The sequence below is a fragment of the Oreochromis aureus genome, linkage group 4 (genome assembly GCF_013358895.1).
Source record: "Oreochromis aureus strain Israel breed Guangdong linkage group 4, ZZ_aureus, whole genome shotgun sequence".
NCBI lineage: Eukaryota > Metazoa > Chordata > Actinopteri > Cichliformes > Cichlidae > Oreochromis > Oreochromis aureus.
Genome location: NC_052945.1, coordinates 2,442,974 through 2,461,219, shown reverse-complemented (window position 1 = coordinate 2,461,219; position 18,246 = coordinate 2,442,974). Strand labels below are relative to the sequence as shown.

The 18,246-nt window shown below is 44.4% G+C and overlaps 2 protein-coding genes across 8 annotated transcripts; both read right to left on the bottom strand.

Moving 5' to 3' along the window:
• Window positions 1–5,272: 5,272 nt before the first annotated feature.
• On the bottom strand, window positions 5,273–7,700 carry eif1 (eukaryotic translation initiation factor 1). Its single transcript, XM_031753049.2, has 4 exons — window positions 7,503–7,700; window positions 6,691–6,854; window positions 6,493–6,594; window positions 5,273–6,408 (listed from the first exon to the last, which is right to left on the bottom strand). The coding sequence occupies exons 1-4, from the start codon at window positions 7,531–7,533 to the stop codon at window positions 6,364–6,366; spliced, it is 342 nt and encodes a 113-aa protein (XP_031608909.1). The 5' UTR covers window positions 7,534–7,700; the 3' UTR covers window positions 5,273–6,363.
• Window positions 7,701–13,008: 5,308 nt separating this feature from the next.
• Window positions 13,009–17,461, bottom strand: srsf2b (serine and arginine rich splicing factor 2b). Of its 7 annotated transcripts, none has more exons than XR_005612852.1 (5): window positions 16,660–17,461; window positions 16,032–16,331; window positions 15,750–15,868; window positions 14,729–14,795; window positions 13,009–13,205 (listed from the first exon to the last, which is right to left on the bottom strand). XR_005612852.1 is itself a non-coding variant. In XM_031753046.2 (3 exons), exons 1-2 carry the CDS (start codon window positions 17,016–17,018, stop codon window positions 16,034–16,036), a joined length of 645 nt encoding a protein of 214 aa, XP_031608906.1. In that variant the 5' UTR covers window positions 17,019–17,460; the 3' UTR covers window positions 13,009–14,795; window positions 16,032–16,033. The 7 variants fall into 7 exon arrangements, 2 of the variants coding, with proteins under 2 accessions (XP_031608906.1, XP_031608905.1); XR_005612851.1 differs by having other exon boundaries at window positions 15,810–15,868; XR_005612850.1 differs by having other exon boundaries at window positions 13,009–14,795.
• Window positions 17,462–18,246: the final 785 nt, after the last annotated feature.

The window sequence follows — 18,246 nt, the reverse complement described above, 5'->3', positions numbered from 1 at the left end:
TGTGACAGAGGAGGATGCTGGGATAGGAGGAGGTGGAGGCAGATGATCTGCTGTGGTGACCTCTAAAGGGAGCAGGTGGAAGGAGAAGAAGAAGAGTGAGGGAGGGATCATCTCTACTGCTACAGCTGACAGAGAGATGGTGGCTGACTTCAGAAGGAAGAGGACGACCTGCGACAGGGCGTGGATCTGTTGGAGGAGCAGGAGCACCTGGGCGTCCATGTGACACAGCAAGAAGTGGAACTTTATTTTACACTCAGTTTCTTTAATATTTAATGCTGTGGTGGACCACTGGAGGGCTCCACTCACACCCAGTTCTCAGGAAGTGTTGTGTTTTGGAGGGAAAAGTATTCAGTTGTGTGGTGATGAGTAATAAACGAGGAGTGTTAATCGAGAGCTCTCATGTCGTCTGTGTTTACCTCCATATTGGTGACCCCTGACTCGAACATGCTGCAGTCCGATGGTGGCACCGACTCCACTCTGGATGCATCAGCAGCCGCCAGCTCTCTGCCTCCGGCTGCAGCTGCGTTTGCTGTGGCGCTCGAGCTCCCGAGAGCCCACCCCCGTGCTTCGCTCCCTCTGTGCTGTCTCTCCGTCCCCCAAGAGACTCGTTTTCTCTTCCTGGCCAAGTGCACCATTGTCTGCCCGACACCTTTGTTCCGAGGTCGTTGGACTCTTCACAGTTTGTTTTCGTCAGGCATGACACTCATAGGCCTCCGCTGCGTCCACTGTATGACGGCCCCTTTAGGGTTATTCAACCGAGCCAGAAGCATTTCCTTTTGGACTTTGGGGGTTGGCAGGAGGCTGTTTCTATTGACAGACTTAAACCGGCACATGTGCTTCTGGATGATCAGGTGGTGCCGGCTCAGGCCCCCCGCCGTGGCCGCCCGCCTTCCACTGGACTGGACAACCCTGCTTCTTCCTCTGGGAGTGCCCCTCACCTGGCGGGGCCCGAGCTATCTTCAGCTTTTCCTGACCGCACATGCCAGCCTGGTCCTGGGGCTCGTTTCCCCTCAGCCAGCTCTCCACCTCCCCGGTTCAGCCGTTCTGGACGTTTGATTAAAGCGAGGGTTCTGGACTAGGGGATGACCCTACTGGGTGTTCGGGGGGGCATGTGTGGTGGACCACTGGAGGGCTCCACTCACACCCAGTTCTCAGGAAGTGTTGTTGCTGTGTTTTGGAGGGGAAAGTATTCAGTTGTGTGGTGATGAGTAATAAACGAGGAGTGTTAATCAAGAGCTCTCATGTCATCTGTGTTTACCTCCACAATGCTGTCATTTTCTACCTGTCATTTACTTATTAAAAATTGAATTGTGATGAATGGTTTTATGTTCACAGCTGTCACAGATCATTAATCTGGAGATGAAGCAGCTTAAACAGGTGAGCGGCACAGAGACAGATAACTCACCTCCGCATCCTCCCGCTGCTGTCGTTCAAACCGGTGCGTTACCATGGAGACAGAGGGAAGCCTGTTCGGGACAAAACAGTCAGCCTTTACAGGCCGTTTGTAGCCCGGAGACGTTCACTGTTTTATTCAGGCACTGTCGTTTCAATCGAAAGATTTGATTTTCTTCTACTGCCATGTATTTGTTTCTTTATACAATTTTTTTTAAAAGTTAAATGTGACCAAATATTCCAATAATATTTCATATGTAAAATTATAAGCGGCTACTGATGATTTTTAAAAACTCAACTAAACCAATGTTCCTTTGCCAGGGGACTGCAGCGCCTCACTTTTCAAGTGCAAGTAGGAAATTCACATATTTGAACCACTTTGAGTCATTTTCAAACAAAAACAATCGTTTCCATGAAATTTGACCCTTCGAGCTTAAATTAGAGCCTTTTTTCTACAATAACACAGCCTTTGTGTTTAGTTGCAGGTGTCAGTGTACAGGCAATAGTTGGTGTAATTGTAGCAACTTTGCATTTCGCTGCACATGTTGAAGTCTCTATGTCAAGCTAAACATGTTGCCTTAGTACATTTTTTAGTTGCTTCTGATCTGATTGGAGACGCTGCTACTTTTGCAGAACTTCTCATGTTCCTGTAGTGAACATGCATTGGACATGTAGTTGCAGATGTTGCTGTTGTGTTACAGGTCTGTGAAGCCGCCGGGACTAGATGAAAGTGTTGCTGTAATTGCAGTTGCAGTAGTATTTGGTTAGTTGCGGGTGTTGCTGCAGTTTTAATAGTTGGTTTGGTTGTACCTGCAAAATTTCCTGCATTCAGTGGCAGGTGCTGTCTAAGTTGCATCAACTGGTTTCATTGCTGCAGATTTTGCCACATTCAGTTGCAGTGACAGTGGTTTCGGTGTTGCTGTTGTTTCAGTGAATACTTTGGTTGCAGAATTTCCCATATTTAGTTGCAGGTGTTGCTATACCACATCTTGACTTACATGCCAGTTTTTGAGCTCAGTTGTAGATGATTTGGAGTTCAGACCAGCTGCATTGGTCTGTATTTTGCTTATTTGCAGTAGATGCAAATATTAGTGATGGGTCCAGCAACACTGATGCACCAGTGCATGGATCAAGCTCACAAAGCGAAACCTCTATCAGTGCGTGTGTTGCTTTAAGAAAAAGTCACGTGATTGATACAGCTGCTGCCAAACTGTGTTTAAAAGTATCCTCATCTGTCAACAGAATGAGTCGCCACCAAAAAAAACTAAATTACTCTCACAAAGATTTAAAAAAATACACATCTCTCCATAACAAAATGAAGCCTGAAAGAAAAAGAAATGTTTCTGCTGTGTGGGATCATTTCGATCTTTTAACTGCAAATAAGGTAACTGTTTGTCTGCCTTTGTTTCAGTGTAATCTATCAGAATAGGAAAAACAGCAATGTGACTTGCAGTGCAAATTATTTATTTCATTTTATGCAGGTTAAATGTCGCATCTGTTCTGCAGAGCTTTCTTACACAAACAAAAGCTCCTACTCAATGTTTAGGCATTACAGAGCCAAACATGAAAATGAGAAGACAAACACACCGAGAATGAACACAGGTAGGCCTTTATAGACATTGAACAGCTTTATCATAATTTTTTTAATTAATATGTGTTCTATTATTTTGAAATCAAGTATCTAGGAAGATTGTTCTGGACCAGGCAGTCCTGAATTTTATTATAAAGGACTGCCAACCCCTATTGTGGAGAGTGAGGGGTTCAGGGAGCTGGTTCAGGCCCATACGTTTTGCCAACCAGAAAGGTTTGTATAGACGATGTTTCATCAGGTAGCTGATGTTAAGTGCTGCATACTGATTTAATTTTGTTTCATCTTCAGACCATCAAGGAATTGATAGCAAACAAACATGCGGAGGAACTCGGACCAGTGAAGTACAGCAAGCTGTGGCAGTGAGTATAACAGCTGACATGTGCACCTCTTTGAACATGGAGGCTTACTTGTCTCTTACCTGTCACTACATTAATGAGAATATGCAGTTGTGTACATCTGTGTTGGGTGTGAAACACTTTCCACAAAGTCACACTGCAGACAATTTGGCCCAATTTAAAACGGGCATGATGGATGACTGGGCCATCACAAATAAGGTAAGGTGTCTTGTGACCAATGCAGCACCAAACATGATTGCAGCAACAAGAACTCTCCAAATGTGACATTCAGTTTGCATTGCACACAAACTCAATTTATTAGTCAAGAAATCATGTGATCAAATCCCTGAACTTTCATCCATAAGAGACAAATGTAGACAAATCGTATCATTCTTCAGATCCAGCACTACAGCCAACGAAAAGCTTGCTCAAGTGCAGCATCAGGTGGGATGGCCCGTCTTGAAACTTGTCAACGAGGTACCAACATGTTGGAACAGCACATATCAGATGCTGTCACGGCGACATGATGAGAAAGAACCAGTTTGGGTATCTGTTGCTTCTCTTCCAACATATTTAAGTCCACTTACAGCTGATGAGTGTAACATCGTAAGGGAAGCACTTCCTGTGCTGGCCCCTTTCCATCAGGCCACAGTGGAGTTGTCTGAGGAGAGGACAGTTTCAGGATCAAAGGTGATGATGATGATGAAAATGCTATATTGTGCACTTGAGCGGAACTCTTTACATCTACACAGACAAGCAGCCACCCATCTCCATGACCAACTGAGGCGTCGTGTCACAGACACTGCTTCTAATCTGGAGTCATTAAGTGTGTTGACCCTATCAACACTTTTAGACCCCAGATTTAAAACACTCGGATTCCGTAGTTCCTCCAAGTGTAGTGAGGCAGTCAATCGCCTGAAAATGGAGTGTGCTGCAGTAATTGCGGCACAACATCTGAGCCACAGCCACACCCTTCATCAGAGCAGTTACCTGTTGAGGCAAGTTCAGTATTATCAGCTTATTCGTACATTTATTTTGATGCTAATGTCTACTAATTTGGAGTAGACGACAAAAACTAAAACGGCCATGCATGTTTTATTATTTCAGAAAACCTGTAGCAGCGGCTCGATGAAGAAGTTGGCAGACAAACCAACAATGCAACAGCGGACTCCATCATTGAGGTCCAGAGCTACTTGGTGGAGAGAAACATTCCAAGATCAGAGGATCCTTTAACGTACTGAGGGAAGAGGAAAACATCTTATCCGAACCTTTCCCACCTGGCGTTACAGTTTGTGTACCCCAGCTTCATCTGTGCCCTGTGAGCGTGCGTTTTCCAAAGCTGGGGAAATGGTGTCAAAAAAATGCAACAGACTGAATGCAAAAACATTGGATAAAGTTATTTTTCTGAATAGAAATTTATAATAAACTGAGTCAATTACATTTAAATGGGTAATATTACATTCACAATACTTTCATTTTAATTTTCCCCTTAATATCATTCACAATATATTTTAAATATGTCTACAATATTTGAAACGTAAAAGATATAAAATGATTCCATGGAAAGTACAATACCTACAGAGTATACAAGGATGACTAGGTGATTGAATCAGTGTCTGTTGTGGGTCTCAAGTAAGTTGCCTGCAATGATATTTAAGGTCCAGCAGGTGTCAGTATGGAGCACAACAGCAACACTGTGTCGACACAGTATCGATACATGTGCTGAAACGCTTCACGAGGCCTCATCTACCCATCACTAGGAAATATGCTTGTTTTTATTAAATACTTTGACACGAGTCTACTTTAAACAGCTGTGGAGTTACAGAAATAAAGTACCAAAGTAGCATATCCTCAGTATTTTACACATTAAACATGTCCACAGATTTGTGTTCTCCACCTCAGAGCTCAAATCTGCTGCAAACTGAAGTAAAAGCACCCACACAGGACAGGCTTATCAACTGCAGAAATTTTATTGAACCAAATGTGGAACTTGCAAAACAGACTCTCCATCACAGTAGCACAGTGCGACCTGGCCATGGCTTTGTGTTCGTTTTAAACCATTATTTCAGCATCACTACATCTGAACTTGTTTATAAATTATTGCATTGCAGGAAATTAATAGATTCAAGTGTCCATAAACCACAGGTTCAGTACCAAATTTGCTGTGGGACCGAACCAGAAAGCTGGTCGAGGACCAGAGCAGGAAACCCTCGCTAATGAATCCCAAAAGGAACGAAACCAGCTTTGACTCAATTTCCCACCCTGGTGTAACTCTGCCACCTGATCACAGTGAACAGACTCCACCTTCCTTACAGGCCTCGCTTCAGTCAAAGTGTGATACTTGGATTGGCAAAGAGAAGAAAACACACCCAACAAGAAGCCCAAATCTGCTGGATGGTGGTGAAGCTGGTCACTTAAATGCTCTCTGCTCAGATGGATGTAAACAATGGCAACTCATGAGGCGGGATGAGAGAAGATAAAGATCTGGAGCTGGCCAACTACAGAAACCCCTTTCTGCTTTTAACAGACAACCTCAGCACCTCCTCTGACCTGCAAATACTGGGACCCTCCTGCACACCCAGCCCCCACCCCGTTCCCCATGACACCACTCGACTCCAAAATATGGAGACTCATTGTTTTATTGAAACACCTTAAGAGTACAAAACAAAAACGTTACATGAGACTGTGCCTCCGTACTGTGGCACGAGACCTAAAAGAAAAATTTTAAAAGGAAATAAACAAAAGGGACGAGGAGGTGGAAGTGTGTGGGAGGGTCATCACCACTCATCCCTGATGTTGTGTGGAGCTGCAGTGGTGTGTCTTTGTGAGAGCGAGCCTGCCCCCTGGTGTTGTAGGGGGGCGGTGGTGTTACAGAGTCCCATGTTTGTTTCAGAGGTAATTCACGTGTTAGCTAACAGGAGCTGGTGGGATTGCAAAGAGGGGAGGGGGGAGGAAGAGCAACAGCAGCACATAGGAGGGGGTAGAGATGGAGGGTGGGGAGTTTAATGGCCTTTGAGGAGAGAGGGGATGGGTCGAGAGCAGCTCCTAGAAGCCGTGGACTTTGAGCTGCTCTTCCTTGGCCAAGTCGATCTACAGAGGACAAACAAAGGGATCCAATTACACTCGGCAACTTTGAGAACAAACATCAGGGGCAACATCTGGATGAACACCTACCTCAATGAGGAACTGGCAGATATTCTTGCGCTGGTCTCCCTGAAGCTGGATCACTTCACCATACTCTGGGTGCTCAATCACTGTCCCATTGCAGGCAAATTTCTGTGGAGATAAAATCATGTCAATCAGCAAAAACGCTGCAGCAGCAAGAACCAGAACCCTCTCCAAACTCAGAGCAAAGCAGCGCTGTGGCTGTACCTTCTTAAAGGCCTTGACTAGCTTCTTCTTGTCATAGTCAGCGGAGATGCCCTGGACAGTGGTGAGGGTCTTCCTGCCGTTCCGCTGTTGGATTCTTATGTGGATGTAGTCCTCTGTCCCGGCTGGGAGGCGGTCATCACCCTTAGTTGCATCAGCAAAGGGGTCTGGAAAGAGCAGAACACAATGGAAATATAAACACAGATAAGGCCGGCAGCTCACCCGGATTGTCTGACAACAATGTCTCACTGATTTACATACAGATTGGCTGTCCTACTGCCAAATCCTGCCCGTGTTTACCACTCGGGGGTCATATTTCAAATGAAGAGCTGCGCAGATGCAGCAGGTCGGGCTAGCAATCTTTTAGCCATTGCCAAATAACAGCAGAGTCATGGCAGGGTGACTTTAGCGGCACCACCGAGCCCGCGGTATATCACACCCGAGGCATTTATCCGATATTTGAACGCCATCAGTAAATAAACTCAAGACAAAAGCGGCAAAGGTTTCTAAGAAAACAAATATGTAGCTCGAAGCGGCTTTTGGGCCTAATGGCGGCCGTTTTGACGTTAGCAAGGCCGCTAAACGGCTAAACAGCGTTTTTCCACAAAGTTACCACATCCGGGCAGACACTTCCAATTTATCTGCTCCAGTTTCACGCTTTATTTTGATTGAATTGGTTACGTAAAAAGCAAGTAAATGAAACTACGCCACAGGAAATAAGCCTCGGCCTCAAGCTGAAGCTGGACGTTAGCCCCGTTAGCTCTCGCCCTTCCCCCACCCTCCGCCGCTGCTCTCTTCGATTAAAAACCACTCACCAAAAGTTTGGAGGTTCTGGATAGCGGACATACGATAAGATTTGCTTTCCTTTCGGATAATAACTTGGTCAGCTAGCGGGCCGTCGGCTGCTTTAGACTCTTTTGTTCGTGTCTTCTGGGGTTCTTGGGGACGACACACGGCTCAGCCTCGGCAGCTTTCACAAAATGGAGATCGCGTAAGGTTGGCACTGCTGGAAAACAACCCTTTATAGCTCCGCCCCGAAACCGGCGTAAGCACGTCTTTGACGTTAGAACGGCACGTCGCAGGGAGCCACGCCCAGAACTCTTTCTCAACTTTACCGGAAAGGTGACGTCATGTCGTTAGAATTGAGTCAAATTGGCAGCTGGAAAATTACAAATAAACATATAATTGTATTAAAAAATGTATATACACAGACACACACAGATATATATATATAATTCAAAAGTGGACATTGGTTGTACACAGATGTTTTGCTTTGGCAGCAACTTAAACAATTGAGTTAAATTAACTCACTTAACTTTAAAACATGAAGCAGTTGTGTTGAATACACCCAAGATGCTTATATAAATCCAAGAGATGGCCAGTCTCTTTTTTTCAGTTTAGCTTAATAAATAAAATGATTTTTTACGGTTTTGAGTTCTGAAAACTTTAATGGGTCTCTCATATATGTTGTGACTTGGTCGATTTCATTTAATCAGAAACGTTTTGTATCTTATTGTCATGGTTAAAAAATAGAATTACATTTCTTAGATTATTTCACGTTTTAGTTTCTTTATTATTCATTCATTAAAATTCTGATTATAATTTGTTAATTTAAAAATAAATAAATAAAGGATAACATAAGGTGCACTTAAGAGTTGGGAAATCTACTCGACACAGGGGTGGGAAGTGAACTTAAACAAAACCTACATCAGCTCGGTCTCATTTGGTTGGTTGTAACGTTCATATATGTTGTTTCTTTCACTCTGTCCATTGTTGTCTTTTTCTGTATGACTGGATAAATCCGACTACTGTATCTCCGTCCTCAGAGTGTCCCAGCGCATTTCTATCTCCTACTGTGCTCTGGTCCTGTTTGATCCTGACTTTTATCAAATGCATGTTTTAAATTCCTCCTGTGTTCTGTATGTTGCACTTGGGCCCTCAACAGACATTTCACATGACAGTCTTTTTAATGAGTGGAACTTCCAGTGAAATGAAGGTAAATAATAAACTAAATAAACAATTAAACCATAATCATACATGTGTTTGTATTCCACAGACTCTCTGCTCACCGTTCAGACACTGATCAGGTTAAAGTGCTGATGAAATCTTGTGACTTCTTATCTACATGAGTCACATGATCAGTTCTATCAGTTCTGAGACACGCCCCCATTGAAACAAAACACCTTTAAGACCTTATAAAAAAAAAACTGCTTCACAATCAAACTTACTGAGTACATTCTTTTACTGACGATGAATTAGTCAGCAAGTGATTGTGCTGAATTGTTTCATTGAATCAGAATCAGAAGACTTTATTAATCCCCAAGGAAATTACGTAAATTGGTGGCATTTAAATTGTAAACTTTTTTTGACTACATGTCTTCACTTTGCAGGGTTGATAGACCTTGTTACGTACGTCACAGGCTGTTTACTGTGCCGTGAATGACCCGATCAAGTCATTCTTAATGTGTAAATTATGTTTATTGAGAAGAAAGCAGCACTCTGAATGTTCTCTGTTGGAGGTTTATTGGATTGGATTCTCAGGTATTCAAGTTTGTGAATTTGTAAATGTAATACTTTTTGACCCTCCGTCTATGCCTTTTCTCTTGTTTTACTTAAACTACACTGAAATTCAAATTTTATTTTTCACAAAAAGGAGAAGATATCTAAAAGTCAGTAACCCGCCTCCATGGCTGCCATCTTTAAATGCTTAAGAGCTCCGAGTCTTTTCTAGTCATCGTTCATGAACTTTCAGGCATCTTTGCTGATCCCTCCACTCTCCCACAGACTGTTTAATGTCTTCCTACAGAATTCCTAAAACAGTTTCATCCTGTGTTTCCTGCTGAAGCTCAGTGGATGGATCAGCTTCAGATTCCTGTCGTGGAGACTGTTTTTCTCCATCTTCCCTTTTTCTATACGATGTTTGTTGTGCCAAGAAACCCAGAAGCAGAACAGTTCACCCCTTCACGCTGAAGCATCTTGGTGAGCGAAGTCAAACAGCTGATTGGTTAAGTTTAGATCACTGTGGAGTCACGTGTTAGCAACTTCAGCCACTTTTTCCAACATTATCCCATAAAATACAAAAACAGCACAACACACACAATATATAACACGTACGAACAAAACAAAAAGTTTAATCAATACAAACATAAAACTTCACCGTGGTGGCCGACATGTCATCGTTATCATAGTAACAAGGAGGTAAATGTGTAAGTTCCATAATACAAGTCAGCAGCGTAACCTTTTTGAGCACTTTTAAATTCAACAGGAGTCAAATAATAATAATATATGAATTATAAATCTGTAATTTAGGCTTTATGCCCCAGTGATAGTAAAAATGCAATGTCTTTGATTTGCATACGAAGCTAAAATAACTGCCAGAGACATCACCGGGACTTTGCAGTAGAAGGGCCGGTTTTGCCATTTTAATAAACACAAAGACCACATCAGCACAAACCAAAGCAGTTGAAGGCTCCAGGTCAGAGGTGCACTGAGTGTGAGATCTCAGTGTATGTTGACACCTTTGACGTTTCTGCATCCCAAACACGTCTAAGCATTAGAGGTGGTGATCATGAAGAGGCTGTGCACTCGTGATGTGACTCGCTCGTTGCTGTGCACACAACCTCTGACCTCTCTGCAGAGGCCTCCGCCTGACCCGTCCCTGCAGACATTTGGGGTTTCTCAGCCAGCTTTCTTCCTTTACCGCTCATATTACCGATCGTGGCTCAAGAGTTTGGAGTCCACCTTGTAATCAGAAGACTGTCCGAGCCCCGGCTCGGACAGTCTCGGTCGTTGTGTCCTTGGGCAAGACACTTCACCTACCGCCTACTGGTGTTGGCCAGAAGGGCCGATGGCACGATATGGCAGCCTCGCTTCTGTCAGTCTGCCCCAGGGCAGCTGTGGCTACAACTGTAGCTTGCCTCCACCAGTGTGTGAATGTATGGGTGGATGACTGGGTATGTAAAGCGCTTTAGGGTCCTTAGGCGGGGCTAGTTAAAGCGCTATACAAATACAGGCCATTTACCATTTATTTCCTACATTCCTGCTCTCACCCGCACACTGCTGCCTTCTAACATGCCATCCCCCCGCTCCTCTTCCTTTGTAAATGGTACATTTACTGGTACTTACAGAGCACATTTCTACTCAGTTTGAGTCCTCAAACTACCACACGTCTCAATCAATGTTCCCTCTAAGCTGCGCAGGTGCGCAATTGCGCACTGCTGGCACGGTCTCTGCGCACAGAAAATCTGCGTTGCGCACAAAAAAAAATCTAACCTGAATTGAAATTAGAATTAATACTTCAACAATTCTGTTTTGCAGTGTTAGTAAGTGACTGGCTGCTCCTGTATGGGATTAGAACGATGCCAGCTTATCCTATAGTCCAACCAATAATGCGATTCACATTCGTATATACGCAGCCAATCAACGTGGTTGACAGGCTATGACAGCGTCCTTATGTGCCGACACCGGTGTTTTAGCGAGCAAAGCGGCGTGGCTGATGTGCAGTGAAGCCACGTTAATGACAACGTGTCCAACCATTGGAGATGTGAGCAGGACAGACGGAACAACTGACGGGAAAAGTGTGGACTTTATACCAGTTTTTAAATTGTGTTGATCGGCCACGTAAAACCAGAGTTATGATAAAAATATCTGCAATGTTTGGTTTTCTTCCTGAATACTATCGTTGTTTATATTTACTGCGGGAAGAAACGGTGAAAACGGCGTTTTATAAGGAAAACGCTCAAAAGCCTGTGAGCAAAAACAAAACCCCCGCTCCCCCTTTCCTATTCGTCCAAAAAAGTACCATGTCGACCAATCAAAAAATGATATGGCAACGTGGCATCTAGTTGTTAAGAAACGGGGGGAAGTTTTAGGAGTGACGGCGGTGTTCTGAGACGTGAGAGATTTGAGACGTTTAGCGCAAATCTTGTGTAGTTAGTGTGTAGTTAGTGTGTAGTTAGTGTGTAGTGTAGTCAATAGTTTTGTTGTGTGTGTCAGAACAATGAGGCGGCTGCTGAATGTTACAGGTGTTACAGCAGTGATACATCTCCTGTTGTCAGGCCTGCAGGTATCAGGCTGTTGTTCTCCTTTATCTCATAGTGGACAGAAATTATTTTTTGGAGTGGCACAAATAATTTGTGTGGCATCAGATTTGATGCAGAACAGCTGATTGTTCTGTAAATAGTTTGAAATGTTTATTTAAAAAACACCTTGGCTGCATTAAAAAAAAAGCTGCAAAAAACTTTGTTTGCCAAACTGAGTTACTTCTTCAAAAAAGTAACTATATAATGAATTGCCCAGCATTGGTCATTATATACTATATTTTGCAGACAGAGTTACAGACTCATACTCATAATACAAGTCAGAGCTTTATGAAAAAAAAAAAAGAAAAAAAAAGAAAAAAGAAAGTTGTGTTTTCGAAATTGGAGTTCAAAGTTATTTTTACTTCCAATAGTGTTAACATACTACACAGGTCAATGACTAGATTTTTTTTACATTTTCATTGTAAGTGGGCTAAAGCAGTTAATTAAAAGTAGTCTAACATAAATGTAAATGCTGTAATTTGATTATTTTAATAAACCATGTAATTTGGATGGATTAGGTGCTGGCGTGACCACAGTGCACACGTCTGATGTCGCTCACAGTGGTCCAAGGGACGCTCAGGGAGTTTGTGTGTTTGCTCAGACACATGAAAAATTAGAGGGAACATTGGTCTCAATCACACACAGTCCTACAGTGCTTTGATCTAACACTCACTCATCTGACACATCAGAGCAGGTGGACTGGAGGAGGTGAGGATTGGCCTACTGTGCCACTCATTCATTTTTCCTCTTCTGCATATTCTCCTTTGCCCTGAGCCAACAGTAGTTTCTACCAGCATCCTGCTGACCAATCGCACCGCAGGTGGTCATTTACCCGGCCCGGACTGATCCCATTTTAACAATTTATGATGATGTAAATGAATCCATCAATAATAGAGCTGTGTTAGTGCATTATTCATGTTGAAAAGAAAAAAAACATTTTAGGCTTACCTATTCCTTTATTAGTAACCCATCTATTTAAGAGTTTTAGTTTTGTGATGTTCCAGCTGCTACAACTCTGGAATTTCCCAACTGTTGGGATACCGAACAGATGCTGGGACATAATACCACACTTACAATAGTTACTTAAAATGTCTTGCAGGTTTTATCCAAGTCTTCATCTTTGCTGTGCAGAAACTCACATCCATAACTTTGACTTGTTTGGATTCCTTTGGAAACTAAAATGGAGGATTATTCCTGTGTGAAAAACACCACACGTACAGCCGAATGATGAGAGGACAGCTTTATACACAAAACATCAAATCTTTATTGAAAGTCACATTTGTGTACAAGAGAAAAACCATGTCTTTGTACAGAAGCTGAGACTGAAGCAGTCGTTAGCGCCGCGGTCACAGGACCAATCAGGAGAACACGGACACGTCGGCGCAACACGCCACCTTAACAGCTAACCAGCAAAACTCAACTGCTACACAACTGCGCCTAGTGCACAAAGAAACACACGAGCAGGGTTAGCATTAAAAAAGGAACAAAGGCGTCAGTGTGCGTCTGTCCTGAAAAGGTTGGAATAACAAACACTGAGCTGCACTAATGTAAAGTTTGTGTTTTTTTTAAATGCGGAAATTCAATTAAAAAGCTAAATAAACACACTGAAAATAAAAAGCTACAGTTCTACAGGGTAAAAGTGTTTCATGTCACTTTATCAGACAAGAAAAGCAGGTGGAGGTGCGACAGAAAACAAATGGATGCTTAAAGTATAATTCTGGCTTGGTTCAGGCCGATTTCCGTCTCTTTTTCAGAGATTTGGGAATTTAAGGAGCAGCGCTGGACGGCCTGAGCTTCCCTGCAGCTTCTGAAGAAGCTCCCGATCCGTTCTTTCCTTTCGAACATTTAAAATGACTTGTGTGTGACTCGTATTTTCATTAAAGCCGTCTAATCAATATAAATGTTGATTTTGTTGATAAGTAAGGTAAGGTTTATTTATTAAGCGCTTTTCGCAGACAGGCAGTCAAAGCGCTGTACACAAAGGTTAAAATAAAGAAAACATTAAGTAATTTAAAAAAAAAGGAGTTTGTGTGTCACTCAGGAGCTGCTGCAGCTTCCAGGAAACGCAGTAATGGACTTCACTGTTTTCTTTCTGCTGATTTAAATCACTCCATTTCTTTAAGGTGAGGTCATCTGAGGTGTCACCTGCTGCGTATGACAGCAGGCCACACCCCCACGCAGACTAAGTCCACATACAGCTGTGAACACAGCCATCTCTGGAATTGAAGTGAAACTGCCGAACCAAACACGCTGTGCTTGTCGTGGAAATGGGCGCCGTCTTTCCACACTACACCAGGCTCCGTTCACAAAAACTGGAATTTTAACTCACAGGACACCAGGACACTTTAATCTGTTTAGTTTTGTGAGTCTTTGGTGTTTTAACAGTGAATTCAGATGCTAATTTAAAGAGCGATCACTGGACTGTGGTGGCTCTGACAGCAGCTCTGGGTTTGAATCTGGGCCTGCAGGGAGCTCAGTGTTTCTCTGCTCAGGTATAAACACTTTTACGTACCACCACCCCCAAGAAGATCTACAGATAAATTATCCTTTAAGCATTATTTTGTGGGCCTGTATCACAAAGGGAGATTACAGCTAATTTCAAGCTTAAATAAGGTCTTCTGTTATCATAAAGGACAGTTTGGACACAAAGGACAGACCTTTGTGTCCAAACTCAACTAAAAACATCAGATGTGTTATTATAGAAGGTTTAGTAATATTAGAAACTGAGGTTCACACATGTGACTGTATTGCAGTTATGACACCAGATGTGGCTTTGTGATACAGGCCAGAGAGGAGATGATAATATGAAAGCAGTGGAACATTTTATCTTATGAGCTTTCATTTTTAAATCCAGGTCTGAACCCACCATTTAAACTGTAATCGGGACATGAAAAGGAAACAAAATCACAATAAATCAGCAAAAAACAGGAAATGAACCAAAGCACGGAAGACAAAATAACCTTTCACAGCTGGACTCTGGTGCTTGCGTGGGAGCCGGTCTGGGAGGTCACACGTCTTTAACCGAAACTGTGAATCAAACAAACGTCAGGAATAAAAGTTAAAGAAAGTATCAGCTGACACAGAAAGAAGCATTTTATAGGAGGCTGATCAGAAACTTGCAAATTTACATGTAAAGTCGAGATCACTGGAGCAGAGATCGTGATCGCCTTCTGTTAATCGAACTCTCATTTTACTCTCTGGCTGTGATCACACAAAAATATTTGGCAACTTATTTTAGGATTAGTTACTTTATGCTTATCTGAGAACACAACACCACACATGTGGAGGAAGCCCTTGCTCTTATTTTGAAAGTTCAGCAGCTGCTGGTGGACCAGCTCGCTGTCGTTGTTGCTCAGCTGCATGAGCTCTGAATATTCTGGACTGGTTTGGACCACAGCAGCTGGTTTTACTCCTTCTTGCAGGCAGCTGGAACCAGCTGGCTCTGGTGCTTCCCATCTCATTTTACTTCCCTGCAGGACTTCCTGCTCAGGTCATCGAGCTCTCTGAGGCTGCAGAGGACGATGAGGACTACCAGCAACAGGAGAGGATGGACGGATTAACGAGCGTCCATGGGAGCCGATTATTGCTCTGTTATGCATGGTCATGAAGTTCAGGTCACAAGTGTGGCGCAGTTCATTGTGCAAGCACAAGCATGCACCGACTGCACAGCTTAAGTGTTTGAAGTATCTGCGCAGGAGTAAAACATGAATACTACTGCAGAAGGCGCGGGCATGCGCTCCGTCAAGTACAAACATCTGACTCTCCAGCGAGCCCCTGAATGTGTGGATGAGCACACGAACTTTCAAAATAAGAGCAAGAGTCACCAGATACACCTGGAGAGGCCAGCTCATGTAAAGTCACCCTTCTCTTTCTAATGTGCACAAATTCAAATGAGGTGGAGCTAAGAGGAAGTGATGCAACCCTTCGAGCGCCACAAACCGCCGCTCCTTTGTGCGCAGTCAGAACAGCAGACACACATACCTCAACACCACCAAACCAACACTGACTGCCTTCACCCTGTCGCTGCAGCTCGCCACACACCTTGTACCTGCTCATTCTGCCTCAGCTCAAACTCCTCTTTAGCAAACAGGATACCGCAGCTTGGGGAGGAGAGAATTCCACATTTTGTTTTTTTAAATACAAAACTTCTATTAACTGACAAGTTTAGAAACTTTTGTTAGACTGGGGAAAAAAATCCCCTGCTGATCATCTGAGGGAAAAATGTGTGTATCTAATAAAATGGCCACCAACGTTTAAACTCACCTCTACGAGGTTTCATTTCCATTTTCTGCTGCTGACTTTGGCTGGCTTTTAGATCTCGACCTGGACCCTCTCTTGGAGGAAGGGGTGCGGCTTCTGGACCTGGACCTGGATCTGGATCTGGACCGGGACCTAGACCTGGAAGGAGAGCGTGCCTTGGTCTTCTTGGTCCTGGGAGAGCGGGACTTGGACCTGGAGTAGGACCGGGACCTGGATCTGCTGTAGCGGGACCGGCTTCGAGAAGGCGTGCGGCTCCTGCTGCGGGATCTGCTCCGTCTCCTGCGTCTCGGGCTGGGGGAACAGCTGGATACATTCAGTGGGTTGAGTTACAGTCAAAGAAAAAACAGCTGGATCTGAATTGAGGAGAACATGAGCTGCAGGGCTGGAGCTAAAGTGAGCAGAGCTGACAGTCAGGATCCATCTGGTTCTCCTGGTTAGCTCTGAGCCTCCAATCAGCTGGTCTGAAGAAAACTTCCGGCCTTTATTTTAATCAAATAACTCATAAATCTCTGGATAATTAAATGCAATCATTGATAAATGGTGGAGTCTTAATTACAGTGTTGTGGCGAAAGTAAATGATCCACATTCACTCACGCTCGCTCTGCACACCAGAGATCCGGCCTCTCCTTACCTTCTGCTCCGCCGTCCGCTGTACCTCCGGCTCGGTCCTCCTCCTCGCCGTCCTCCGCCGTAATGGGAGTCGGGGGGTCTGCCGTACCGGGCCATCTGGACCCGCAGCTCCCGCCCGTCCAGCAGCGCGCCGTCCATGGCGTCCATCGCGTCCTCGGCGTCCCGTTTGTCGTGGAACCGAACAAACGCGAAGCCCCGGCTTTCCTTGGTGTAGCGGTCTCGCGGGATGTAGACGTCCCCCACCCGGCCGTACTTCTCAAACACCCGGCGGAGGGCTTCGGGAGAGGTCCGGTACGTTAGATTGTCCACTTTGAGGGAAGTCATGCCGTCGACGTCCGGCGGAGGCCTGCCGTAACTCATGCTGCCTGGCGCGAGAGGCCCGGGAAGCTCCCAGAACAGTCCGGAAAGTAACACAGATTGCGCCTGCGCGGCTCAAAACGCTCCGCAGAGACAGAAAGGAGCGAATTAAGCAGAACCTCGCGGATCTGGCTCAGTTTACTGCCGCCAAAAGCACAGAGCACGCCACAAACGTCTCCGAATCGCGCCGAGCCAGCAGCAACTAGAGCTTCTTCTTCCACGCGGAAAACAAACGCAGTGAAATGCGCTCCCGAGCGCCCCCGTGCGGTGATTGCAGTCTTTACACTAAACACGCCAACGAGGACACGAAAACACGAAGCAAAACTTTTGTCAAAGCTGGGAAGGCACCTAAAGAAAGCTCCAGCCGATCCAGGAGAGAAGGACAACCGCTGCCCAGGCGAAAACCTGTAGTGATCCCATATGTGTCGGGAGTATCGGAACAGTTGAGACGCATTTTTTCTAAACACCGGGTCTCTGTGGCTTTTAAACCCCAAAACACGCTGCGCCAAAAACTGGTCCACCCCAAGGATCGGGTCCCCCGACACAAACAGAGTAACATAGTGTACGCTGTTACGTGCCAGGAGGATTGCCAGGATTTATACATCGGGAAAACCAAACAACCTCTGGCGAAGCGGATGGCACAGCACAGAAGAGCGACCTCATCAGGCCAGGACTCTGCAGTTTATTTACACCTACAGGCCAGTGGACACTCTTTCAATGATGAGGATGTACACATCCTGGACAGGGAGGAACGCTGGTTTGAGCGCGGAGTCAAGGAGGCCATTTACGTGAAAAGGGAAAGACCATCTCTGAATCGAGGAGGGGGCCTAAGGGTACATCTTTCGCCATCTTACAATGCTGTGATTGCAGCCATTCCCCAACTCTCTGTGAATGGGACTCATGGCCATTGATCAGTGTTCTTTGATCAGTGGGTTTTGGTCAGTGATTGTTGATCAATGGTCATGGGAATTTGCATAATTATGATTAAGGAACTGACCTCCCAGCCCATTGTTCCTTCAGTGGGCTGGTTTCAGTCATTATGCAAATGTACTGTTTATAAGGTTTGGGGAAACCTGCAGTCAGCTGAGACTGAAGAAGTCACTTGGATGAGTGACGAAACGTTTCTCCCACAAAACGCTACGTCCAGATGAACAGATTCAACTTTTGGAGACCAAACAAGATGTTTTATTGGGTCATTCTACAATGTTATGTTCTCTCTGATAACTTAACA

Excerpts from the sequence above, each read along its gene's own strand:
- eif1 (XM_031753049.2), bottom strand. The coding sequence starts at position 7,533 with ATGTCCGCTATCCAGAACCTCCAAACTTTTG. Across the intron at positions 6,855-7,502 it reads CCAGAACCTCCAAACTTTTG|ACCCCTTTGCTGATGCAACT; the intron begins GTGAGTGGTTTT and ends TGCTCTTTCCAG. Across the intron at positions 6,409-6,492 it reads TCTGCCAGTTCCTCATTGAG|ATCGACTTGGCCAAGGAAGA; the intron begins GTAGGTGTTCAT and ends TGTCCTCTGTAG.
- srsf2b (XM_031753045.2), bottom strand. The coding sequence starts at position 17,018 with ATGAGTTACGGCAGGCCTCCGCCGGACGTCGACGGCATGACTTCCCTC. Across the intron at positions 16,332-16,659 it reads AGCGGACGGCGGAGCAGAAG|CTGTTCCCCCAGCCCGAGAC; the intron begins GTAAGGAGAGGC and ends GAATGTATCCAG.